The sequence below is a fragment of the Vipera berus genome, assembly GCF_964194415.1.
Source record: "Vipera berus genome assembly, chromosome: 1".
NCBI classification, from domain to species: Eukaryota; Metazoa; Chordata; class Lepidosauria; order Squamata; family Viperidae; genus Vipera; species Vipera berus.
The window spans coordinates 148,216,845-148,236,712 of NC_138202.1; the positions used below are offsets into that span (position 1 = coordinate 148,216,845).

Genomic DNA, 19,868 nt, shown 5'->3' on the forward strand with positions numbered 1-19,868 from the left:
ACAGTAAGTCTAAGCGTGTCAGGTTAAATAATATTCATTAGTGTTTTCATACACTGACTATATTGTGTAGTGATAGTTTAAAATAACGAAGAAAGCGTCTTTAGGCTAGTGGCTGGTCTGTGTTGGCACAGACATATGCCTAAAAATCAGTTGGATAATTTGGATGGCCTTAAAATTTATTGTGAGCATAGCACTCCACAATTCCTTTTTATCCAAATCCTGTTTGATTGGGATATGGTAGCATGTGTCACCCAAGAAGAATTCTTACATTGTGTCATGGGTATAAAAACACAAACATTTTTAAGACTACAAAAGAAAGTTATTGGCAATTTTTGCCATAATGGTTTATAAGGCTGGCTGGTGTCCATATAGGACATTGCTGCAAATCTTAGGTGATGACTAAATGCAAAAGTTTGTATACAAATTTAAAATACCGAGCAGTTTTTGAACACTGAAAAGGACAGCTCACTAGGTGTTATTACTGTGTTCAGAGGCAGATAGATATTAGCATATAGTAAGCCTTAAAGAAAAGAAAAGGGACGTAGTGGCTCAGTGGGTTAGGACGCTGAGCTTGTCAATCAGAAGGTTGGCAGTTTGGCGGGTTGAATCCCAAGTGCCGCGTAACAGAGTGAGCGCCTGTTACTCGTCCCAGCTTCTGCCAACCTAGCAGTTCGAAAGCACCTAAAAATGCAAGTAGAAAAATAGGGACCACTATGGTGGGAAGGTAACAGCGTTCCATGCGCCTTTGGCGTCTAGTCATGCCGGCCACATGACCATGGAGACGTCCTCGGACAAGTGCTGGCTCTTCGGCTTTGAAACGGAGATGAGCACCGGCCCCTAGAGTCGGAAACAACTAGCACGCATGTGCGGGGGAACCTTTACCTTTACCTTAAGCCTTAAAGTGAGAGCAGCTTATCTATGTGAAATGTTTCATGGCTTGAAATATCTGTCCTCTCTAATCTGTTAGTCCATTAATTGATCTTCTTTTCTTTTCAGGCGACTGACAGGACATTCTTTTCACATGGGCTATAGTATGGCTATATTGAATGGAATCGTGGCAGCTTTCACTATAGCCTGGTATCTTTTATAATCTGCTTTTAAATCTGCTTTTTCAGAATATAGCCCTTGAAACCAAATCAGATAGCCATTTTTATACAATATGATATTTGCCACACTTCTCTTGTTTGTTTTGTATAATGTTGCTGAGGGGAGAAATTAAAACACATGAACTGATGCAATTTGACATGAAAAGTCAACCCATGCGTTTAAGGAACCATTGCCACTTTCAGATTCCACTTGACAACCTCGTCTAAGAATGATGTTTAATTCTGAAGACCTTCCTACAGTCGTTTTTTGTATACCATTAAATAAATTTAAAATAAGTTCTTATCTTGATATGTCTCATAAATAGGAACAATTTATGGAATTTGTTCTTTATACTAAGTAATTCAAAGTGTTTTATTTACTGGAATTAGATTTTTTTATATGTTATTGATTAACAGGGGGTCATTTATCGATCTTAAATTGCTTTTAAAGGTTTTTTTTAATTGATCCAATGATTTAAAGTGATGTTTGCCCATGCATGTATTAAATATGCAATATTAACCCTTCTGCCTTCCCAGTCTTTACGCCTCAGATGCTCTGTATAATAGCAGACTCATTTCTAGAACCCCATGGACTAGAAATTACTGGAAACAATTATCTAAATAGCATGATGTTCTTGGATAAATATTGCTAAATTGGTATTTTACAGTATTTGCAACTATTTAAAAATTAAGGTATTTACAGTTGATTAGGCAAAATGAAAAAGATGGAAATCTACATTATTTGTAATAAGTAAAAATGTACACGTTCTTATTAAAATATGTTGACAGAACAAATCATGTATTTGTTGAAATATGATTCTGTATTTCTAAAATACTAAAATACTATGGAGAAAGATCATGTTGCACATTAGAACAACAGGAAAACTTAATGAGTGATTAAGAGTATTTTCCCCTTATACCTTGAACTCACCAAAAGTCTGTGCTAGAGATTCATCAGCTATCAGGAATAAAATTTAAGTGGCTACAGAAACATATCTGTGGCTGCAGGAACTGAAAGGCTCACCACTTATCAATTTTTCTTGCATCAGTGGAAGATAAGCTTGGATCTAAAATGTTAGCTTAATTTCTTTCTGGTTCTTAAGCAATGTCATATGATATCATTCTATTTTGAACATGCAGTAAAATTTTTAAAAAAATCCTTTGTCTTATACTTGTTTGTTGGTATGTTTTTCTCTATAAAACTGGTAAGAGACAGCATGCAAAAACGTATTGAGAAGACAGGATAATAATTCATTTGATATATAGCAAAGCACAATTGTAAAATGTATCAAGTATTTTAATTTTCTGGTGTCCACAATGAGCAAATAATTGAATTAGTGTAAACTGTTCTAATTCAATTTTTCCTCTTACAGCTGCAGGACTAGTTGTGGGCTCAGAAAGAGACATGGATGAATATTTTGGCCAGGTTATTTAATGCTTTGGAGGTTAAATGTAGGAATGGCAAATGAAGCCATTTCCCATTTCTATTCTTTCAAAAGCACTCTAATGTTCTCATCAAAATGGTCCTAATTATGCTGTAGGAATCAAACTTCAGTAGCCTAATTTGGGATTAGGTATTAGGTAAAAATGGGTGTGCTTTCCATCCCAGGAATTTCCTAGTTCTGTAGCTAGAAATTATGCTTCCAAAATTTGACCATTTTGCCACTTAGCAGTGCAATTTTGGAATGTAGTCAACCTACAATTGGACTTTTGTATTTCCTTGATTATTAAACCTCTCTCTCTTTCTCTGTCTCTCTCTCTCATTTTGTTTATGCAATATTTTCTTCCATTACAAAGTATACATAAGTTGTTTATTTAAATTCTTTGATCAAATTTCATCATAGCTCATTGTAAAATTGCATTCTCTTCTGGATGCATCCTTATCCTTCTGAGGGAAAGCAGTGACTGGTCCAAAATCACCCAGCTGGCTTTCATGCCTAAGGCTGCACTAGAACTCATTCTCTTGGTTTCTAGCCTGGCCCCTTAACCCCTGCACCAAATTGTCTCTCAGCACAACCTTGAATCTTTCTGTGTAGTTTTGGAACAGGGATGACCTGCCTTGTTCAAGCACCGTCAAGCTGGAGTGGTCAGAACTTGCGTATCCAGATTCTCATCCTCATAGTTCTCATGACGTTTGCTTCCTTGCAGCACTTGCAAATTCAGCAGGAACTTCTTATTTGCTGGAAAGCAGTTCGGCTTCCACACAAAGCAGGGCCCGGCTTTTGTGGAATCCAATATGTGTAGAGACAGTTGCATGTTGTCAGTGGGAATGTGGATTACCTCCCAGAAGAGCTGTAGATAATTCTTAAGAGGATAATACAGCTGTTGGAGGAGAAGGAACCCTGAACACCACATTGAATTGATTGTGGAAAGGTATACAAGTGTGATTAATTATTGGAAAAGCCAGGGTAATTAGTTGTGCAGCTCTTCATTTTCCCTATCCATGTTGCATGAAGAAAAGGGAATTGCAATGACAGGAATTGGGAGATTTAAGCAATTACGATGTGGATAGATAATTAATGGTAACAGATTCCATGAAGAATGTTAAAGAATACTTTATGTTGTATGAAGGGCAATTCATACCATCTGCTTCTGAAACCCTTTTAGGGTTATCTGGACACTTTGCCAGTAACCAAAGAAACATAAAGAAATGTACCCAAATTTTGTGTAGTGGCCTGAGGGAATAGAGAAGAAGAGATGTAGGACTGTCCTTGGATAGATATCAAAGAGCAAATATGCAAGACTTTCAGGCTGGTCCTTCCTCAATTAGTAGGAACCCTAAAGATTTTAAAGCTCATTAACCTGCACTTCCTTAAAAATATGAAATCCAAATATGAGAATTTTTTAATATGCTTTTATGTATGTTTCAAATTTCTCTTTGGACCTCAAATGTGTGTGTGTTAATATGCTACTTGATATTTTCTATGTTACATTAGCCATTTGTATCTACGCCACTACAGATGTGTTTTTTTATGGCTGTGAATGTGATAAAGAAATGTTTGAAATAAGCTAGGTTTAGAGCAGTTTATTCCTATTTTCTGAATAAATGCACATGAGAAAAGAAAAGGCATTTATGTGGCCTATGTGTATAAAGTAGCTACTATGGCTATATAGTTAACATCTGAATAAAATAATTTTCATGAATCCATTATTCCTATTCCCAACAAAACACATGTTAGAAATGTTTTCTATAGATTTATTACTGTTTTTTACCAGGATTTTTGATGTACTTTATATCTCAGTTGTTAGGCATATGTATCTGCTTTGAGAAAAAATCTTTTATTTTAAAGTATTTGTAATTATTTTTAAAAAATACTCAGATTATATGCTTGCATGAATACTTTTGGATGTGTACCAAAGCATACACTAAAACATAATTACAACCTTGTAGATAATTGCTTTCCTAGGAAATACAATTGAGCTTTGTTCTGGCTTTTATGTTACTTTATTGACCTAGAAACATTAAACTGAATAATTGTCCATATAGAAGCTATTTTATATTTAAATAGTGAGTCTTAGTGAATAACTTAATAAACATGATAATAATAAACATATGTTACAATATATTAATACCATAGTACCTGTGGCTTTTGAGAGCCAGTGTGGTGTATTGTACTGGTTTAAATAGTTTAAAATACCAGGCTAAAAATGTGGCAACTGGGAATTCTAGTCCTACCTTAGGCACAAAGCCAACGGATTGACCAGGACAATCATTCTCCCTCAGTCTTAGGAAGAAGTCCATAGCAAACCACATCTGAAAAATATTCAGTTCAAGAAAACTGCATGGAAATGTCCATGTAGTCACAGGAATCAAGATCGGCTGGAAGGCAAACCTCTTCACCTCCCAGTCCCACATCCCCTGACCTCATAAAACCATATGGCATTATTAATTTATGTTTACATGTTGAGCAGGAGTTTTGCATAATGCTAGGACTTAATTTGGCATTTTATCATTATACCAGTTGGGTTGTGCATCGGTCTTCAAGCATAAATTCTAAGATTGATGGCTGGTTTCCTTTGGCCTTCAGGATCTCAAACTATTTAAACCTGGCTGTCATTCCCTTAGGTCTCAAAATATCTGAGAGGTTGCAGAAGAGAACTTGGCAGCATTTTTGCTCTTAATATTATTTCTCCTTTGCTGCTGCCGGGGAGGGAGTCTCTGGTGAACAAGGTAGAAGCAAATTAACCTGCATTTAAAAGAAGTTTGCAGAAAATTGTTCTTTGCATTAATCCAGAGTCCAAGCCATTTCAGAACCAGCATGTGTTGGTGGCTAAGGTGTTGGACTAGGACAGGGGTCGGCAACCTTAAACACTCAAAGAGCCACTTGGACCCGTTTCTCACTGAAAAGAAAACATTGGGAGCCACAAAACCCTTTTGACATCTAAAACGAAGATAACACTGCATATATCCTTTTTTACCTTTATGCTATGTATAAAAAACTAGTGTGTTGCATTTATGAAATCAATGAACTGCTACAAAGAAAACGAATTTTTATGCCGGAGAAAGAAGGGGGAAAAAAACCTTTCTCCTTCATTCCAACAGGTAAAAACAATTTTAGTAGCTTATCTACCATCTTTAAGTACAGCATGATTATCCCCATGCCTCATCTCTTAATTAAAAAAAAACAAAATATTTCATTAAACGTTCTTTACTAAAAGTCCAGTAAGGGACAACATATATTCATATTCTCTCTCTCTCTTTCCTCTCTCTCTCCAGTCTTCTGCTCAGCTGGCCTCACGCTGTTCTCTGACAAGCTAACACACATTCTTATTGAGCTGGCTCTCCTGCCCTTGGTCTGCCAGTGCTCTTCCCCCACTAAGTAAGTAAAAGTGTGTGAGTGTGTGTGTGTGAGAGAGAGAGCGAGAGAGCGAGAGAGAGAGCTGCTGCTTTCTGGTGCTTCCTGCAGAGACGCAGCAAGGGCAGGAAGCCTGCCCAATAAGCTTGTCAGCTTGTCGGAGAACAGCGTGAGGCCAGCTGAGCAGAAGATTGGAGAGAGAGAGAAAAGGGAAGCGCAAGTGTCTGTCTCTGTCTCTCTCTCTACAAATGGCGGAGGAGGACTGGGAGCTGCAGTAGAAGGCTGAAAGAGCCACATGCAGCTCCAGAGCCACGGGTTGCTGACCCGTGGACTAGGAGCAGGGAAGCCTAGGTTTTAGTGTAGACTTGGCCACAGAAGCATACTTGGTAGGTGACTTTGGGCCAGTTACAATGTCTTAGCTCAACCACTCAGGATTGTTGGAGCAAAAAATAGGGATTATTTTATACACCACCTGGAACTCCTGAATGAAAGGAAGGAATATAAATAAAGTAAAATCAATGCTTTCATAAATGGCAATACAGAATTCTTCATGTACTCAAAAGTTCTAACCATTCTCAATCTCTTGCTTTTGTTAATGCAAAGGACATTTACAAGGGCACATGTAGAATCTAAACAATGGGGTTTACATGTTTTGAACAGGTGACTTTAACTTTGCAGAATAATTTTTTGCCGAAAAATATTCAGTATTATGGCTAACATAATTTATAGCAGACTTGAAAATTAGGCATTTTGTTTCCAAAATAGTTTCATAATCTTAGTGTGCTAGAGGTCTGCAAATTAAATGCTGCATTAAATGGTTGGGGGTCGTATCTGAGATCTGCAAGTTGCTGGCTGCATCCATACTATAAAACAAAGGTAGGCATGTATTCTGTAGATATTTTGATGATGCCAAAAAATTTTTTGGAGCACATCAGTTTGCTTCCTGTTTCCTTAGAGAAGAAAAGTGGAAATGTTTTTTTAAAAAAATATGATTTATTTTATAAAGCAAAGATTAAAAGACATCTATTCCATTGTCCTCTTTCTAGAACAAGCACTTCCTCCGTCATGTTAGTGATAAGCATGTTTAACCAAAGACTTGTGCAAAATGCTTGTGACCTGAGAGAAGGGTTCATTGCTTAGTATTTTTTTTCTGTAGCATATGCCATTTGGCTAATGTAGCTTTGGGATTCTGGTTGAAGATAATCATTAAAGTTCTTGCTTTCTAAAATGTTTTTTCCCCCACTCAGATTTGCAAAATGGCTTATCTTGAGAGCACACCACTTTACTGGAGTGAAGCCTGTGATAGAAATTAGATTCTAAGCTATGATTTATCTGCTCTTCCCTTCAATTTTGTTTGCGGCAGTACAACATTTGTGCTCAGAGTGCTTTTTGTTTCTTCACTGGGATGAAGAACTTATAAGGGGCAAAGTGTTGGATTATGAAAAAGGGAGAAAAAGCCAAAGCAGCTAAAAAAAAAAGCTTAAAGGCAAAAGTGACATAATTACCACTAAAGTTATTGGGGTCTGTTCCTTTCGGTAAGATTTTACCTAAGAGGTATACTTGACGCAGCATTCATGGCAGCATAATCTTGTCTCACCCAAATGTTTATTTCTAAGGGGACCCGAGGCAGAACATCAGTCTTCTGCCTACTACTCAGGTACTAGGATGAGCTATATGATCCCATGCTGCCTATATGGATTCCTCAATAATCTACGCTTGCGATATATTCAAAGAAAGGGAAAGACTGCCAAAGTTGGTGTGACACACTGTTCTGAGCCATTGCTTGGAGAAAAATAGTCCTCTGCGATTGGAGAACTAGGCAGAATTTTTATCCATGCTCTTGAAATGCCTGGGTCAACACTGCAGCGATCTTGGCTGAAGCCATTTGTGCTTCGTTTCTGGTTGCCACAGTACTGGGAGGGGAGATGGGTGATTTTAATGTTAGACTAAACAATAATTTGTCCTGTGGGAACCAAGGTCATTGCTGCCTGACGTTTGGTAGGCTAAGCCTTCGGTTAGAAAGTCCACCAAAGTATTCTGTTGGGGAACATGGATAATTACATAGTGCTGGGGTGGGAAGTTCAACTTTTTAACATTGTAACGCTTGTGAGGGAACTCCAGACTTGGTTTCACATTTGACAGTGCCAATACTTTGTAGCCAATAAACATGTTCTTTAAGGAAACCTCTTGCCTTGAAGTTCTGCTTTTACTGGTCTCATCTATCGAAACCATGACAGCCTGCTCTGAAAGATATCGTAATAGTGTTCAGTGTCAGACTTGGTCAAAGGAAAGCCAGCTTCTCTCTTCTCCTTAAATTTATATTCTGAATTTCATCCAAGGGACCAAATCAGCATGTATAGTACTTCCCCCTCCAGGCTTAATGTCACATCCCTGTAAGGTAGGATTGAGAGAGGATGATTGGACCAAAGTCACTTGGCGATCTTTCATAAGGAAAGGTGTATTTCAGATTGAATCTTCCCAATTGTAGTATAAGGCCTCAAACTAGAAATCTTATTAATTTTAAAATTTATATCCCATCTTTATTATTTTTCACAAATAACTCAAGGTGGTGAACGTGTTCAACACATCTTGGATATACCCACAACAAACCTGAGGTAAGTTGGGTGGAAAGGGAGGGACTGGCCCAAGGTCACCCAGCCAGCTTTCATGGCTAAGGTGGGACTTGAACTCATGCCATTTAGCTTTAGCTGTTTCATAGGGGAGTGGCAAGATTCAAGTGGGATGGGGTGTGTACTAGACTTGGAGCCAAAGTGTGATATAACATAATCAGTGAAATAAGGCTTTGAATACAGGTAGTCCTTGACTTACAACTGTTCATTTAGTGTTTGAACTTACAATGGCACTGAAAAAAGGGATTTATAACTTTTTCATACTTATGATGATTGCAGCATCCTCACAGTCATGTGATCAAAATTCAGACGCTTGGCAAATGAGTCATATTTATGATGGTTGTAATGTCCTGGGGCCATGTGATCAACTTTTGCAACCTACATTTAGGCAAGAAAAACCAAATGCACAGGTACAGTATAGGTGGTACCTCACTCAATAGTAGTAACTGTGAGAGGGATCTTGGAATCCTAGTGGACAATCAATTATGAGCCAGCAGTGTGCTGCAGCTGCCAAAAAAGCCAACACAGTGCTAGGCTGCATTAACAGAGAGATAGAATCAAGATTACGTGAAGTGTTAATACCATTTTACAATGACTTGGTAAGGCCACACTTGGAATACTTCATGCAGTTTCGGTCACCATGATGTAAAAAAGATGTTGAAACTGGAAAGAGTGCAGAGATAATCGGGACTGGAGACTAAAACATATAAAGAATGGTGGTGAAATTGGGTATGCCTCATTTAATGAAAAGAAGGACTAGGGGAGACATGACAGCAGTGTTCCAATATCTTAGGGGTTGCCACAAAGAAGAGGGAGTCAAGCTATTCTCCAAAGCACCTGAAGGCAGGACAAGAAGCAACGGATGGAAACTAATCAAGGAGAGAATCAACCTAGAAGTAAGAAGAAATTTCCTGATAGAACAATTAAGCAGTGGAACAAACTGCCTCCAGAAGGTGTGAATGCTCCAACACTGGAAGTTTTTAAGAAGAAACTGGACAGCCATTTGTCTGAAATGGTATAGGGTTTCCTGCCTAAGCAGGGGATTGGACTAGATGACCTCCAAGGTCGCTTCCAGCTTCTATTCTGTTCTGTTCTGTTCTAGTCTAGTCTAGTCTAGTCTAGTCTAGTCTAGTCTATTCCATTCCATTCTTAACCTTCTGATAAGCAAAGCCAGATTCACTTAACCATATTACTAATTTAATAACTGCAGTGATTCATTTAACAATTGTGGCAAGAAATTTTGTAAAATGGGGCGAAAGTCAACCTTCCTGCTTAGCAACAGAAATTTTGGCCTCAGTTGTGGTTGTAAGATGAGGACTACCTGTATCTTGCATCAGTATTTTATGTCTGTTTACATAAGCTAGCTAGTTGTTATTTTTCCAATCTATACAATAAACAATGTCTGAAGACACTAAAAATTAAAACTTTATAAAAAAAACCCACATTGATGAGGTATAATTAATAAGTCATCTTTTTTTAAAAAAATGGTGAAGTTTAACAAACCAGAGCAACAATCTGTACTAGTTATTTGTATAATTAAAAATAATCCTACATTATAGGATTTAAAACACATAACTAATAATCATAAAAAGAAAAATGAAAAAAAATAGGATCCATTTTTCTGTATCTTTTAATTTCTGGAATATAAAGAAACATCCAAAATTAGTAACCAACTAATATACTGAATCTCTTCGTTCACATCGGGAAACTAATTTATATAAAATTATCTTCTTCACTGTTCTCTAAAGTTGATAAAACCAAAGTTCTTTATCAAATAACAATTGCCATCACATATCTCTGTTATACCTCTCATGATTGTTTTAACATAGAATATGCTGTAACTCGAAACCAAAATAGAACTACAGCTGCACAAAATCAAATCCTGAGTAAAAATGTCCTCAGATTTCTAACACCTCTAACAGAAAAAAATCTAATATTCCTTTTAAAAAGGTATTTTTGTAGAATCCAATTAACATTAAACATCTTTATCCTAAAGAATTAACTTCATGTAAAATCCTAGTAAGAATATTTGACTTTTTTTTTTAAATTTTGAGCCATTGGTCTTCCACAATTGGACATTCTAGTTTCTTTTACACATTTCAAGACGCATAACTAATGCTAACTGTCATACTGGAGCTGGGGTGGGCACGGCCTCTGCATGAAGAGGAAGTCAAGCTATTCTCCAAAGCACCTGAAGGCAGGACAAGAAGCAACAGATGGAAACTAATCAAGGAGAAAAGCAACCTAGAACTAAGGAGAAACTTCCTGACAGAACAATTAACCAGTGGAACAACCTGCCTAAAGAAGCTGTGACTGCTCCAACACTGGAAGTTTTTAAGAAGAGACTGGACAGCCATTTGTCTGAAATGGTATAGGGTTTCCTGCCTGAGCAAGGGGTTGGACTAGATGACCTCCAAGGTCCCTTCCAACTTTATTATTATTGTTATTATATTATGATGCAACCGGCCAGTGGGCCGGCAATTTGACACTCCTGAGCTAGACTGTTATCAGTGGAGCCACAAATTAATTTAAGTGATTATTTCATATAAACTTTTAAAAGGGGTGGGGAGTGATAATATATTGTATGAGGAAAAAAATAAACCTAACATATCATGCAGTGTAAAAAGAATGATCTCTCCCCCCCACCCCCGCCCCACAAAAGCTGGAGAAGATTGCCAATATAATATTTTTTTAAAGACAGGCATGTGTTTAGTTTTTACTGACATACAATTTCTGTACAGATTGATAAAGTGGTGTTGGCCTCATTCATCACAACTTCACACATAAACCCTGTGTTTTATACAAATTGATGCATGAATGTACAAACTGACTTTATGGAAGCATTATGTATAAGGCACCTACAGAATGCTTTGTTTATAACAACCATCACATGAAATCTAAATTAGATTATATCATGTGCAAATAGCCTCTAAATGAGGCTTCTTGCTTTTTTCTTTGGGCCTTTAAATCAGTTTTGACCATTATTGACTGCACAGTTAAGAAGTGGGTTGCCAGAGAGAGACTGGCCCAAGATCACCTAGCTGGCTTTGTGCCTAAGGTAGGACTAGAACTCATAGTCTTGCAATTTCTAGCCGGTACCTTTAACCACTACATGCAACTGAGTCTTCATATTCCAAAATTACCATGTAAGAAAGATAAAGGAGTATTTTTTTAATATGTGATGTATACTCTGAATAGCCTTAGCTGATACAGTAGACCTTTTCTTATGATCCTGTAGTTTAAAATAGCCAAAGCTAGCACATTTTCAATATTCTGGGGATTTCTTTAAAGCTAGCAGAAAATGAATATTGCTGTGTGGCTTTAGTTTTCATAGCAGTTCTGTTAAATAAAATACTAATGAAAAAGAATTGGTTAGCCAAGTATACAGATTGGCGTTTATTTCCCAATTGCTTATCTGTGCCTGTCTCATCTCTTACACATCTTGTAGTGCTAGGTGTTGCTCTCTGCAATTTAAAGAGATTCTCAATCACCCCAGTCATGGTTGTCCCAAAGGTGCTTTCCCAAAAGGAAACTGGATTTTCTTGGTTTTTTCCTTGAAAGCGTTTCACTTCTTAAGTTCTAAAGTTAGAACTAAAGAAGTTTCTTGGATGAGAAGCAAAACATTTTCAAGGGAAAAAAACCAAGAAAGTGCAATGCCTTTTGGAAAAGCACCTTTGGCACTGTATTACTACTATTACATTTGCTTGAACTTCAGCATGTATATTTTTGACTGTTTGCCATGCTTATTGTGATCACCCTGGCTCTTTCAAAATACCCTAAATCAGAAATGTCTGACAGGGCAAACTGCCCTTCTATTTTTTTCAGGAAAAATTAAAACCATCTCAGTTCTTTTCATAGATGCCAATTTATTCCACTTCAGACAGTTTCCAAGCTTTCCAAGACAATTAGCATGTGCTCACATGTGTGCGATCACTGAAATGCAAATTAAAAGTAGTAACACTGTTTGAAATCCAAATAAGGTTAAAGTTGCATTACTGAATTCTTATCTCAACAAAAATAATACAAAGAATAGCAATCCCTTAAAGGTTTAAGAAGTATATCCCTCTTTATGATAACATATTACCTTTCCTTAAATAGAAAATGTTAATTAAATGCAGACTGTTCGCACCTTAAGGGATATATAATATAATTTAGAATCTTAATGAAATCTATTTTCATACTTTGATTTGCAGATACTCTGAGGACTGGGATAATTACTATGTTGTGTTTGCCTAGAAATCTGATATACAGTATGTAAACATCTGGAAAAAAGTTGATATAAACTGTTACAGTGGTGGATGAATTTAATTACGTTCTGTTAACAAAGAAAATCAATTTACATGCAAACTTTTAATTTGATTTTGTCAGTAGACATTTAAAACATTAAAACAATATAGGAGGCAGTGTGGCACACTGATTAAACTTTTAAGGAATTGCTATTCTTTGTATTATTTTTGTTGTGATAAGAATTAGATAATGCAACTTTAACCTTACCAGTATTTGGATTTCAAACAGTGTTACTACTTTTAATTTGCATTTTAGTAATTGCACACATGTGAACACATGCTAATTGTCTTGGAAAGCTTGGAAAGTGGAATAAATGGTATATTTTGACAGTTTCCATTGCTTTGTGTGGCACATTTTGCAAATTAAATGAGAATAAGTGTTGTTTTTGTTGCCTTTTTCATTCCAACTGTCATTCTAGCTTGGGACTATTTTGAGGCAATCATTCACTATTCTTCTCAAAGAAAGAAAATGCAGGTTTAAATATGCTTCTATGCTGGTACAAACTAACAGCAACAAATTTACTCTGTAGGAAATGTGATTTTTACCCATATAAATGCACGTTCTGGATGGCCCTTGGAAATGATCTTTTCGCAATATCCAAAGCTTAAACAGGCAGCAAAGCATGTGCTTTTTCATTATGAATTTCTGCCCTCTAGGGCAGGGGTCCCCAACCTGTGGGCCATAGCCCACTACTGGATCATGGCCTATTTGCAACTGGGCTTCTTGAGTGGCAGGCTGACCTGTGCACACAGTCCGACTTGCGCGAGCAGGGTGTGTGTGCTTGTGCTTCAGCCACACTTGTGCAGAATCACACTCACACAAATGAAACTGTGCACACGCATGCCCCTTCCCCCAAATCATCCCCTCTTCCCCCCCTTCCCCCCTGCGCCAGGCCTCCAATATGGAAAGAGGGTGGGGATACACCCCTCCCACCTTTCCTTTCTTCATGCAACCTATGGTTTTCTGAGAAGAATATTCAGAAGCACAATCACTTGAACATGGCTAACTGTGGTGATGCTGCAGCAGCTATACATTTGTGAACGTTTTAGCAGTATATAGTATATATACTAAGGGACGCGGTGGCTCAGTGGGTTAGGACGCTGAGCTTGTCGATCAGAAGGTCGGCAGTTTGGCGGGTCGAATCCCGAGTGCCGCGTAACAGAGTGAGCGCCTGTTACTTGTCCCAGCTTCTGCCAACCTAGCAGTTCGAAAGCAAGTAGAAAAATAGGGACCACTATGGTGGGAAGGTAACAGCGTTCCGTGCGCCTTTGGCGTCTAGTCATGCCGGCCACATGACCACGGAGATGTCCTCGGACAAACGCTGGCTCTTCGGCTTTGAAACGGAGATGAGCACCGGCCCCTAGAGTCGGAAACGACTAGCACGCATGTGCGGGGGAACCTTTACCTTTACCTAGTATATATACTATATATACTATATGTAGCAGCCAATTCTATGTGGGGCAAACATCATGTCAATTAAAAACCAGGATCCACAAACACCGGCTGGCAGTCAAATGCCACGATCCCAAATCTTTAATCACTACCCACACTGACACCAAACAACACCAATTCGATTGGAACAATGCAAAAATCATCGGCCACACTACCACCTGTCATCCTTGTGAGTTCATCAAAGCCTGGCACTCCACAAGCAATTCCACCAACAGACACATTGACCTACAACCAGCCTACAAACCCCTCAGAATCCAAATCAACTGCACAGCCAGCCAGAGGCAGCACCGACCCGCAACCAACCCACACAAGCCCCCTCCCCCACCCACCAGCTGTTCACCTCCCAATGACCCTGACCTGATGTAACCTCCCCATCACAAGACCCATCACAAGCCTCTCACTGATGACTCACACCCAGTGCTTTTTTTGTAAAAGAAAAAGGTGCCGGAACTCACACATGTCATACAACCTGCCTTGCCTAACCTACAAGGTTCCATCCAAAAAAGGTGCCGGAACTCCGTTCTGAGCATTCTATGAGAAAAAAAGCCCTGCTCATACCTGACCCATCACAAGACCCTCACTTGACATCCCCTCCCCACACCTGAAGCCCTTATAAACAGAAGAACACCGACATCCCCTAAACTCCACTGAAGATGTTACCCAGCCCAGCCTGGTAATGAAATGTTCGGAAACCAACCCACAGGCTGGGAGAATGAACCTTCACCCTCATATAGCATATGAAATGAATACTACGAAGGAGATTTCAAAGAAGAGATATTTTCTAACAGAGTTTGAAGGTGATGATGTAACAACAACAACAACAACAACAACAACAACAACAACAACAACAATAATAATAATAATAATAATAATAATAATAATAATAATAATAATAAAAAAGTTGGAAGGGACCTTGAAAGTCATCTAGCCCAACCCCCTGCTCAGGCAGGAAACCCTATACCCGTGGTGGCGAATCTATGGCACGCGTGCCACAGGTGGCATGCAGAGCCCTCTCTGTGGGCACACGCACCATTGCTCCAGTCCTAGGCCTTCAGCTGGGTTTTATAAAACCTTTTCATTTTAGGCCTCCGCTGCCATGCGCCAAAAAAAAGGTTCAATCAATCAATTTCAACTTCTTGTGGGGGAAAAAAAAGATCTCGCAAAGTTGGAATTGATTGATTGAACTTTTTAGTCCTACCCAGTCTGCCGTTACCACTGCAGCCACACCCACCCAATGGGCCACACCCACCCAATGGGCCACACCCACCCAGCACCCGACAATACGTAAGTGGGTTTTGGGTTGCAGTTTGGGCACTTGGTCTGTAAAAGGTTCACCATCACTGCCCTATACCATTTCAGACAAATGGCTGTTCAGTCTTTTCTGAAAAACTTCCAGTGTTGGAGCATTCACACCTGCACTCAGGTGCTTTGGAAAATAGCTTGACTCCCTCTTCTTTGTGGCAGCCCCTGAGATATTGGAACACTACTATCAAGTCCCCCCTCGTTCTTCTCTTCATTAAACTAGACATACCCAATTCCAGCAGCCGTTCCTTATATGTTTTAGCCTCCAGTTCCCTAATCATCTTTGTTGCTCTTCTCTGTACTCTTTCTAGGATGGTAGTGTACCACCTGCCAGGTGCCAATGTACCACAGGTGGTACCGATACCACTGGTTGAAAAGCCCTGTTCTAGAGTCTCAACATCTTTTTTACATCGTGGTGACCAAAACTGGATGCAGTATTCCAAGTGTGGCCTTACCAAGGCATTGTAAAGTAGTATTAATACTTCATTTTCATATTTAAATGATTGTCCACTAGGACTCCGAGATCCCTCTCACAGTTACTACTATTGAGCAAGGTACCCCCTATACTATACCTGTACATTTGTTTTTTCTTGCCTAAATGTAGAACCTTACTTTTTTCACCATTGAATTACATTTTGTTAGATAGCGCCCAGTGTTCGAGGCTGTCCAGATCCTCCTGTATCTTAAGTCTATCTTCCTGAGTGTTGGCTATTCCTGCCAGCTTGGTGTCGTCTGCAAATTTGATGAGTTCCCCATCTATCCCCTCGTCAAAATTGTTGATGAAGATGTTGAAGAGCACTGGACTCAGAACAGAGCCCTGGGGCACCCCACTACACACTTCCCTCCATGTAGATGCGGTTCCATTGAGGACCACACGCTGAGTACGGCTGGTCAGCCAGCTACGAATCCATCTGGTGGTGATGCTGTCTAACACACATTTTTCTATCTTATCAAGTAGTAGTTTGTGATTTACTTTATCAAATGCCTTACTGAAGTCCAAATAAATTATATCCACAGCCTTCCTCTGATCCACTTGGTCAGGGGTCGGCAACCTGAAAAAGGAAAAGAGCCACTGGGAACCGGTTCCATCACATATAAAAAAAAGTGGGAGCCGCGTGCATGCGCAAAACGGTTTTTTCTTGCACATGCGCGGACGCACGCGTTTGCCATTTTTTTAATGTGTGATGGAACCGGTTCCCGGTTGCGCGACGGCAACGGCCCGTTTGCAGAGCTACCGCCTTTGGCAGCCTGCAAACGTGCTGCTGCCCGTTCGCGCGGAGGTGCGCGCGCACCTCTCCAAAGGTTTGGGGAGGTACGCGCGCACCTACGCTCGTTCGGAGAGGTGCGCGTGCACTTCTCGGAATGGGCAGCGGCGCCGCTTGTTGGGAAAGCTGCTGCGTCCCGTTTGCAGAGCTGCCGCTTTCGGCAGCCTGCAAATGTGCCGCGGCAGCTTTCTCTAAGAGCGGCGCCGCTGCCCGTTCGTGCGGAGGTGCGCGCTCACCTCTCCAAAGGTTTGGGGAGGTGCGCGCGCACCTACGCTCGTTCGGAGAGGTGCGCGCGCACCTCTCGGAATGGGCAGCGGCGCCGCTTGTTGGGAAAGCTGCCGCGTCCCGTTTGCAGAGCTGCCGCTTTTGGTAGTCTGCAAACGTGCCGCGGCAGCTTTCTCAAAGAGCGCCGCCGCTGCGCGCGCACCTCTCCAAACGGGCGGTGCCACTCTCCATTTGGAGAGGTGCGCACGCACCACTGCCCGTTCGAAGAGGTGCGCGCGCACCGGGCGGCTGGGAGCCGCAGGAGACGGCTCAAAGAGCCGCATGCGGCTCTGGAGCTGCGGGTTGCCGACCCGTGCACTTGGTCAAAGAATGCAATAAGATTTGTCTGGGATGATCTGTTTTTGACAAACCCATGTTGGCTTTTAGTAATGACTTTGTTTGCCTCTAGGTGCTCGCATTATTACGTTCCCAAACTTTCTTGGTTTATGATAGTTTTAGTATCTCAATATTTTTTACATAGTGTCCTAGGCCCAAAGAAACCGTTAATAGCACCATTTATTAAGTAGGTGGAATTCAAATGTTTGAAATAAATATGTCCTAGCAACTTAGTAGCCATTCGAAAAAAGTAATGTACATTCATTGAAAGAAAAAAATATTTCATTTTTAAATAACAAAAATTACTTACAAAAAGGATGTGCATCTGATCAAATATCCTTTTTTGCTTTTCACAGTCTTAATTTACATTACATATAGGGAACGGTTGCTGGAATTGGGTATGTGTAGTTTAACGAAGAGAAGAGTGAGGGGTGACATGATATCAGTGTTCCAATATCTCAGGGGCTGCCACAAAGAAGAGGGAGTCAAGCTATTCTCCAGAGCACCTGAAGGGAGGACAAGAAGCAATGGATGGAAACTAGTCAAGGAGAGAAGCAACCTAGAACTAAGGAGAAACTTCCTGACAGTTAGAACAATTAACCAGTGGAACAACCTGCCTCCAGAGGTGGTGAATGCTCCAACACTGGAGGTTTTAAAGAAGAGACTGGACAGCCATTTGTCTGAAATGGTATAGAGTTTCCTGTCTGAGCAGGGGGTTGGACTAGATGACCTCCAAGGTCCCTTCCAACTTCTTCTTCTTCTTCTTCTTCTTCTTCTTCTTCTTCTTCTTCTTCTTCTTCTTCTTCTTCTTCTTCTTCTTCTTCTTCTTCTTCTTCTTCTTCTTCTTCTTCTTCTTCTTCTTCTTCTTCTTCTTCTTCTTCTTCTTCTTCTTCTTCTTCTTCTTCTTCTTCTTCTTCTTCCTTCTTCTTCTTCTTCTTCTTCTTCTTTTTCTTCTTTTTCTTCTTCTTCTTCTTCTTCTTGTTATTGTTATTATTATTATTATTATTATTTTATTTTATTTTATTTTATTTTATTTTATTATTTTATTTTATTTTATTTTATTTTATTTTATTTTATTTATTTTATTTTATTTATTATTTTATTTCATTTTTATTTTTTTAATAGCTCTGCAGGATTTGATGTTTCATTAGTCTTTGACATTCAAGAGGAGTCTTCAAAACTTTTACCAGCCTATTTTGTAAATCCCATAAAGAGGCATCATCCAGGATTTCTTGTTGCACCTGTCCTTTTTAAGGCTAAGTTGCTGCTGGGACAAAAATGTCATCTCATTTGGCTCCTGGCACTCAATCCTATGGGGAAACTGCTGTTTTAGTCTCTGCCATTCAGAGCACTCATGGGCAATTACTTGTACTCTTATTCTCCCTAGAGCAGGGGTGTCAGACTCGCAACGTCATGTGACATGTCGCGACCTATCGTGACTTTTTTTCCATTGCCGGCAATGGGGTGGGTGCGGTTTTGGCATGATGCATCCGGCCCGCGGGCCAGCAGTTTGACACCTCTGGCCTAGAGCTTGAAGGTCTCATCTACTTGCTGGTCTTTCATTCTTCACAATGGTCATTGTCTCTTCTAATTTGCAAAGGCATCTTCAGTCAGCCAGTCACATTGGAAGCCACAGCTGATTTTCTGTTAACTTCCAGGTCAGCTGCTCTATTTGTCATATTGAAGTTATTTAGACCTTGTTTGGCTTCTTGGATATTATGATAGATTATGATAATGTCATTAGTAAACTGAAAATAGATGATGTCAAGTTTGTGTAAAGTCTGATTTCATAGGCCTTGATTATTTTTAAGTACGGTATTTACCTTTGTATTTATTTCTGTGTCAAGTGCTTTTTCATAATCAGTGAAGTTAAGGCACAGAGGCATGTGAATGTCTTTTATTTGTTCTATCAGCTGATTAATTGTGTGGAGGTAGTCAATGGTTGAATATCTTTTGCAAAAACTAGGTTACTCTCATGGCTGAAGTTTTTCCTTTATTTTGTTCAGTACAACTTGTAAGCTAAAGAGAGAAAAGAGATTTGGCAGTAATAAACAAGTTTTTCTGGGCTGTCTTGTTTGAATATTAGAAACAAAGTTTTCCATACTTCAGGACCATCATTCATATGTTCATATCATTCATAGGAGCCAAGATGGCACAGTGGTTAGAATGCAATGTCGCAGGCTAATTTTGCCCACTGCCAGGAGTTCGATCCTGACTGGCTCACGTTTGACTCAACCTTCTGTCCTTCCAAGTTTGGAAAATGAGGACCCAGATTGTTGGGGGCAATATGCTGACACTGTAAACTGCTTAATGCTGTAAAGCACTATATAAGTGCTATTGTTATCTAGGCAGTCATTAAAGAGCTTAGTCAGCTGTTTTGCTTGGGATTCTCTACATCTTTCTAAATTTATAAGGTAATACCGTTCTAGCCCTGAGGCTTTTCCTGATTGG

The 19,868-nt window shown here is 39.5% G+C and overlaps 1 protein-coding gene across 1 annotated transcript in view; it reads left to right on the plus strand.

Annotated features, from left to right (window-relative positions):
* The window catches only part of ARL6IP6 (ARF like GTPase 6 interacting protein 6), a 34,606-nt gene extending 33,211 nt beyond the window's left edge, over positions 1–1,395 (plus strand). The window contains exon 5 of the mRNA XM_081337673.1: positions 997–1,395. Coding sequence (XP_081193799.1) covers positions 997–1,090 — 94 coding nt within the window. The 3' untranslated portion in view covers positions 1,091–1,395. The remainder of the gene's footprint in view (positions 1–996) is intronic.
* Positions 1,396–19,868: the final 18,473 nt, after the last annotated feature.